This window comes from Musca vetustissima, unplaced genomic scaffold, assembly GCF_032173495.1.
Source record: "Musca vetustissima isolate MV318-11 ecotype Yass unplaced genomic scaffold, APGP_CSIRO_Mvet_v1 utg10133, whole genome shotgun sequence".
NCBI classification, from domain to species: Eukaryota; Metazoa; Arthropoda; class Insecta; order Diptera; family Muscidae; genus Musca; species Musca vetustissima.
In genome coordinates, this window is record NW_026889618.1 from 99,880 (window position 1) to 107,956 (window position 8,077).

The 8,077-nt window shown below is 36.6% G+C and overlaps 2 protein-coding genes across 2 annotated transcripts; one reads left to right on the forward strand and one right to left on the reverse strand.

Annotated features, from left to right (window-relative positions):
* The first annotated feature begins 2,716 nt into the window (after positions 1–2,716).
* On the forward strand, positions 2,717–6,151 carry LOC133337302 (cytochrome P450 6a9-like). Its single transcript, XM_061545538.1, has 2 exons — positions 2,717–3,776; positions 5,730–6,151. Exons 1-2 carry the CDS (start codon positions 2,717–2,719, stop codon positions 6,149–6,151), a joined length of 1,482 nt encoding a protein of 493 aa, XP_061401522.1.
* A 102-nt stretch (positions 6,152–6,253) lies between these two features.
* On the reverse strand, positions 6,254–7,841 carry LOC133337303 (cytochrome P450 6a9-like). Its single transcript, XM_061545539.1, has 2 exons — positions 6,743–7,841; positions 6,254–6,675 (listed from the first exon to the last, which is right to left on the reverse strand). The coding sequence occupies exons 1-2, from the start codon at positions 7,839–7,841 to the stop codon at positions 6,254–6,256; spliced, it is 1,521 nt and encodes a 506-aa protein (XP_061401523.1).
* Between the last annotated feature and the right edge of the window lie 236 nt (positions 7,842–8,077).

Genomic DNA, 8,077 nt, shown 5'->3' on the forward strand with positions numbered 1-8,077 from the left:
GAAGGATTGTGATGGCCAACAGATGCTACTATGGTCTATGTAAGCAGTTTAGAAACAAGGCCACCTCCCGCCAGACCAAACTCACACTTTACAAGACGCTGATACTACTCGTGCTATTATATGGATCAGAAGCATGGGTACTTGCGCAAGCAGATAAGACAGCTCATGGGGTGTTTGAGAGAAAAATTATCCGAAAGATCTACGGGCCGATCTGTGTCGACGGTGAATATCGGCGTCGAATGAACCACAAGCTTTACAATTTATACGCGGACATCGACATAGTCAGTCGTATTGAGCTGCAGCGACTACGGTGGCTAGGCCATGTTGTGCGGATGAATGAAAATGCCCCAGCTCAAAAGGCATATAAAAACCAGTAAGGAAAGTAGTAAAGTCGGACGGGGCCGACTATATGATACCCTTCACCACTATGGGTATATTAAACAGGACGATTAACATGAAATTGGATGAAATAAAATATGTGATATTTATCTAAATATGAATCTACCTGGATCTATCCATAAAGTATGTAAATCGACTTCAAACAAATATAAATAGGTCATCCGTTGGGCTATGTCTGTACTTCTAGAAGACGCAACTACGTAATTCTATGCTCAATTTTGTACGTTGTGCAAACTTTGATGTCAATCTGACTAACATGAGGAGTTTGATGCCCACTTTACGGGCGAAAATATATATGGAAGCTCTATCCAAATATTAAGCGATTTCAAACAAATTTGTCACAGGTTAGGTTATACTAATTTCAGAACGTTTTGTTCCTATCAGCCTATTGGATCCTTGGTGCGTCAATTACTTATAATCAATCTATAATAAAAGGGAGCTATATCTAAATCTGGACCGATTTTCAGTACGTTATGCCAAATTTCGTGCAAATCGTGCATCATTTACATGAAATCGGACGAAACTATATATGGGAGCTATATCTAAATCTGAACCGATTTTCTCGAAAATTGGCACAAATTATTCTGAAACTAATTCAGTACGCTATGCCAAATTTCGTGCAAATCGAAACATATATAGGGACTTTGGTGCATCATTTACATGAAATCGGACGAAATATATATTGAGCTATATAGAAATCACCGAAATAAACTTGGCAGACATCTTTCAAGGCTCAATTCAGTACGTTATGCCAAATTTCGTGCAAATGGAAAGATATATAGGGACTTTGGTGCACCATTTACATGAAATCGGACGAAACTATATATGGGAGCTATATCTAAATCTGGACCGATTTTCTCGAAAGTTGGCAGACAGCATTCTAGGCTTAATTCATTACGTTATGCCAAATTTCGTGCAAATCGACAGATATATTGGGACTTTGGGGCACCATTTACATGAAATCGGACGAAACTATATATGGGAGCTACAATTCTTACCGATTTTCTCAAAACTTGGCAGACATCTCTCTAGGCTCATTTCAGTACGTTATGCCAAATTTCGTGCAAATCGAAGGATATATAGGGACTTTGGTGCACCATATACATGAAATCGGTCGAAACTATATATGGGAGCTATATCTAAATCAGAACCGATTTTCTCGAAACTTGGCACACATCATTCTGGACCTAATTCAGTACGTTATGCAAAATTTCGTGCAAATCGAAGGATATAGAAGGACTTTGGTGCCCCATTTACCTTAAATCGGACGAACCTATATATGGGAGCTATATCTAAATCTGAACCGATTTTCTCGAATCTTGGCATACATCGTTCTGCACCTAATTCAGTACTCTATGCCAAATTTCATGCAAATTGAAAGATATAAAAGGACTTTGGTGCCCCATTACCTTAAATCGGACGAAAATATATATGGGAGCTATATCTAAATCTGAACCGATTTTTATGAAATTTTACACACATCATTCTAGACCTAATTCATTACGCTGTGCCAAATTTCGTGCAAATCGAATGATATATAGGGACCGTTTACATTAAATCGGACGAAAATATATATGGGAGCTATATGATTTTTCCCAATTTCAGGGTTCGTCCTTGGGCCAAATAAGTGACTTGTGCCAAATTTCATCCAAATCGGACATAAATGCGACCTGTACTTTGTTTACAATTTAACTAGACGGACGGACCATGTTGTGACGGACGGATAAATGACTCAGAAAGTGATTCTATGCATATTGATGTGTCTAAATCCTTTTGCCTGTTACAAACATATGCAAAGGCACCCTGTACCAAAAATGAGCCTACTGATGGTTCCCGTCGAATGGGAAGGCCACGAATTAGATGGAAAGACCAAGTAGAAAACAACATCTTGGAACGTGGTCTTCCAAATTGGTGGACTTGCGCACAAGACCGACGCACTTGGAAATCTTTTTTAAGCTCGGCTTATGGAACAGCCGTTCTGTAACAAGCCAGCTAAGTAAGTAAGTAAAACAGGGCGTGGGTTTTTTTATAAAACTGTTGTTTTATTTTTCTATAGAAGATATTCGGCAGTCATATTATAATTTCTAAATTAAATTCCATATAACATCCTCAAACATGTCACTAAGCCTAACCTTCTATATTTTCCATTAAATGTTGCAAGTTTTCAATGTCAAGATCAATGCGAGTTGCTATGATTTTCAAACCAGTTTCATGTTAAATATTTCAGTCAAGTTTTTAAGCTCCAGTCGATAACAGCAAAACAGTTCGGAATGAAAATTTAAATAAATAAATTTTAAATAAAAACTAAAGATAGAATATGACTTGGATATTATTAACAGTTCTCATCTTGCTGCTGGCCTTCCATTACCTTCGAAGACATTTCCAGTATTGGCAAAGTTGTGCCATCCCATCCGATGTACCCAATTGGATATTCGGCAACTTCGGCAGTGCATTAACCTCAAAATCTCTTTGTCAATTATTTGCGGATTATTATGAAAAATATAAGCTGCAAGGACCCTTTGTGGGTTTCTATTGTTTCAGTCAACCCACGATATTTGTAGTGGATCCGGAATTAATACGACGAATATTGATTACCGATTTTTCGAAATTCAACAACCACATGATGTACTGTAATGAAAAAGATGATCCTCTAACTGGACAGCTATTTAATCTAACTGGCGATAGATGGCGCACCATGCGCCAAAAGCTGACACCAAATTTCACCTCTGGAAAAATTAAGGCCATGATTCCAATAATTAGAAAACCTGCTACGGAATTTGTTCAAGTCTTAGAGGAGGAAATACTGAAGACTAACGGAATTTTGAATATTCCCGATTTTATGAATCGTTTTACCAGTGACATTACCGGCAGTTGTTCCTTTGGCCTGGAAATAAATAGTTTGAGACAATCGGAATGTGAATTCCGTAACATGTGCCACAAGGCCTTGGGTCAACATCGTTATGGTTTGCTGGGTTATTTTGTGCGTCTGTGTTTTCCAAAATTGTCGCACAGGCTGCACATAAAAGAAACCCTACCGGAAGTGGAAAGATTTTTCATAGATTTGGTTAAGGATACTGTCGCATATAGGGAGAACAATTCTGTGAGGCGTAATGATTTTATGGATATGCTAATCGATCTGAAAAATGGTGCAGATGGTCTCAGTCTAAAGGAGGTGGCTGCCCAGGCATTTTTGTTTATGTTGGCCGGTTATGAATCCACATCGAGCACCTTGACCTATGCTCTCTATGAATTGGCACAAAATCAGGAGGTCCAGGAAAAAGCTAGACATGAAGTCATGGAGGTCTTAAGAAGGCATAATGGAAGTCTGGGATATGAGTGCTTGAGGGAATTGGTGTATTTGGAGCAAATAATGCAAGGTAAGGTGAATTAAATCATTATTTTTTCCATAGCTCCTAGCTGAGCGTGGATTCCTTAAACATAGTTTTAAGGGTTCATACAGGTGCGGATTTTTGATTTCAGATATGGATCTAACACAAGGTGTGGATTTTTTAAAAATATTTTTTAGGGTCTAACACAAGGCGTGGATTTTTTAAAAATATTTTTTAGGGTCTAACACAAGGCGTGGATTTTTTAAAAATATTTTTTAGGGTCTAACACAAGGCGTGGATTTTTTAAAAATATTTTTTAGGGTCTAACACAAGGCGTGGATTTTTTAAAAATATTTTTAGGGTCTAACACAAGGCGTGGATTTTTTAAAAATATTTTTTAGGGTCTAACACAAGGCGTGGATTTTTTAAAAATATTTTTTAGGGTCTAACACAAGGCGTGGATTTTTTAAAAATATTTTTTAGGGTCTAACACAAGGCGTGGATTTTTTAAAAATATTTTTTAGGGTCTAACACAAGGCGTGGATTTTTTAAAAATATTTTTTAGGGTCTAACACAAGGCGTGGATTTTTTAAAAATATTTTTAGGGTCTAACACAAGGCGTGGATTTTTTAAAAATATTTTTTAGGGTCTAACACAAGGCGTGGATTTTTTAAAAATATTTTTTAGGGTCTAACACAAGGCGTGGATTTTTTAAAAATATTTTTTAGGGTCTAACACAAGGCGTGGATTTTTTAAAAATATTTTTTAGGGTCTAACACAAGGCGTGGATTTTTTAAAAATATTTTTTAGGGTCTAACACAAGGCGTGGATTTTTTAAAAATATTTTTTAGGGTCTAACACAAGGCGTGGATTTTTTAAAAATATTTTTTAGGGTCTAACACAAGGCGTGGATTTTTTAAAAATATTTTTTAGGGTCTAACACAAGGCGTGGATTTTTTAAAAATATTTTTTAGGGTCTAACACAAGGCGTGGATTTTTTAAAAATATTTTTTAGGGTCTAACACAAGGCGTGGATTTTTTAAAAATATTTTTTAGGGTCTAACACAAGGCGTGGATTTTTTAAAAATATTTTTTAGGGTCTAACACAAGGCGTGGATTTTTTAAAAATATTTTTTAGGGTCTCAAACAAGGCGTGGATTTTTTAAAAATATTTTTTAGGGTCTAACACAAGGCGTGGATTTTTTAAAAATATTTTTTAGGGTCTCAAACAAGGCGTGGATTTTTTAAAAATATTTTTTAGGGTCTAACACAAGGCGTGGATTTTTTAAAAATAGTTTTTAGGGTCTAACACAAGGCGTGGATTTTTAAAAATATTTTTTAAGGTCTAACACAAGGCGTGGATTTTTTAAAAATATTTTTTAAGGTCTAACACAAGGCGTGGATTTTTTAAAAATATTTTTTAAGGTCTAACACAAGGCGTGGATTTTTAAAAATATTTTTTAGGGTCTAACACAAGGCGTGGATTTTTTAAAAATATTTTTTAGGGTCTAACACAAGGCGTGGATTTTTTAAAAATATTTTTTAGGGTCTAACACAAGGCGTGGATTTTTTAAAAATATTTTTTAGGGTCTAACACAAGGCGTGGATTTTTTAAAAATATTTTTTAGGGTCTAACACAAGGCGTGGATTTTTTAAAAATATTTTTTAGGGTCTAACACAAGGCGTGGATTTTTTAAAAATATTTTTTAGGGTCTAACACAAGGCGTGGATTTTTTAAAAATATTTTTTAGGGTCTAACACAAGGCGTGGATTTTTTAAAAATATTTTTTAGGGTCTAACACAAGGCGTGGATTTTTAAAAATATTTTTTAGGGTCTAACACAAGGCGTGGATTGTTAAAAATATTTTTTAGGGTCTAACACAAGGCGTGGATTTTTAAAAATATTTTTTAGGGTCTAACAAAAGGCGTGGATTTTTAAATTCAGATATGGATCTAACACAAGGTGTGGATTTTTTTTAAATATTTTTTTTTACCTTTCAGAAACCCTTCGCTTATATCCCATTGGTTATGTTTTGACCCGCCAAGCACTGGAGGATTACCGCATACCCGATTATCCACAACATTTCATCAAGAAAGGCATGCCCATTTTTATACCCGCCGGAGCCATACATCGCGATGAGCGTTACTTCCCTCAGCCGACTATTTTTAATCCAGACAATTTCAATATGGAAAATTTAAAATCCCGAAATTCAATTCTGAATTTATCCTTTGGTCAGGGACCACGTAATTGTATCGGCCTACGTTTTGCCAAAATGCAAACGCTTATTGGGTTATCATTGCTGTTGAGGAAATTCAAATTTTCCATTTGTAATTTGACACCAATACCATTGGTATATAAGAAGCGGAACTTTATGAATTATCCTGAAAAATCGATTTATTTGAAGGTGGAGAAAATTGAATAAAAATAAAAAATGCCGATTTTGACATCGATTTATTTATGTATTGCTCAATTAATACAATTTCTTAATTTATAATAAAAATTATTTTTTTTTTCTATTTTTTCTTTATAACCTCTTCACCTTTAGCGGAATACCTTTGGCCCCTGGTACCAATATAATACCCTGTTTACTATATTCCATAGGTCTGGGTGTTTCCTCGCAAATCGAAAATTTAAAATTCTTTAAAATCAATACCAATCCGATAATAACTTGCATTCTAGCAAATCGTATACCAATACAATTACGTGGACCCTCCCCAAATGGGATGTGTAATATCGAATCACGTTGTGCCATTCGTTCGGCAGAAAAATTATCCGGATTGAATTCCTTTGGTTGAGGGAAATAGCGTTCGTCATGTTGTATGCCTTCGATGGGTATGATAACGGTCATACCTTTACGTATTACGAATTTTGGCTGATCCGGTATGGGGTAATCTTCCTGGGCCACGCGATTCAAGAAGGGGGCAATTGAGTGGAGCCTTAGGGTCTCTAAAGAAAAAAAAATTGGAAATTAGTTAATCCAAAATAAAAACTATGGGTGCGAGGTTCCTCTTACCATTTATCACCTGCTCCAAATACACACATTCCTTCATCCCCTCATAGGTCAATTGCTGTCCATGTTTATCCAAAACTTCCATGATTTCCGAACGCACCCTCTCCTGTATATCTTCGTGACAAGCCAATTCGTAAAGTGTAAATGCCAATGTCGATGCCGAGGTCTCATAACCCGCCAACAAATACAAAAATGCCTGGGCAGCAATCTCACCAAAAGTCAACTGCTTCAATTCCTCCCCATTCTCCGATTTTACCATAGGCTTATTTTTCAAATCGATTAACATATCCATAAAATCATTACGCCGAATATTATTCTCCTCACGATATTTCACAGTACTGCCTATCAGTTCTAGGAAATATTTTTCCACCTCCGGTATGGTTTCCTTGAGATGTAGCCGCCTTGCCAGCTGGGGGAAATTTAAACGAAATGCCGCACCCAAGGTGCCACCCCGCACTTCCACCATTGCCTTGCGACCCATTTGACGAAATTCCGATTTGGAATTTTTCAAGCTATTCGTTTCAATGCCAAATGCACAGCTGCCGATGACATCGGATGTATAGCGGGCCATAACATCCCACACCTCAATAACATCGCTGTGTTCTAACTCCTCCCCGAACACCTTGACCACTTCCTGACCAATTTTTTCCATTAACGGGAACATTAATTTCATTTTTCCCGACGTGAATGCCGGTGTCAATTGGACCCGCATATTTTTCCATTTACCACCATCCAAGTTGAATAGTTGACCCGACAATGGATCATCTTCGGTATTGTGATACATACCACGAGAACTGAATTTCCAGAAGTCTTTAATTAAAATCCGTTTTATTAGATCCGGATCGTTGACCACAACCGCCTTTTGGCTAAACCAATAGAAACCAAAGAATGGGCCCGTATTCTTATATTTGTCATATACCTTCCGCACACATTCGCCAAGTGAAAGATTGGCGGTAACCCCTATAAAATTTCCCAATAACCAATGGGGTGGATCGTGAGCTATATCACGACGTTTCCAATAGTTATAGTGCTCCCGCACACGATGCACAATATAGCCAATGAGGAGAAGGATTACGGCAATAAGGAACGAAGAGATAGCCATGATAAAATTCACAACAAATCGGTCCTCTAACGACACTTATATACACCCAGTTCGATGCCCGAAATGCAACTAATAAAATAATTCAAAGCTAAATGTTAGTGACCAGAACTTTCTGAGAGTGGCAGATTGAGATAACAAAATTGTGAAGTGTTTTTTTATTTGAAGAGCGAACAAGAGAGGGGAATTTTCGCTGTTTTTATTAGCACATAGAAATTAAATTAGTAAAGAGAACAATT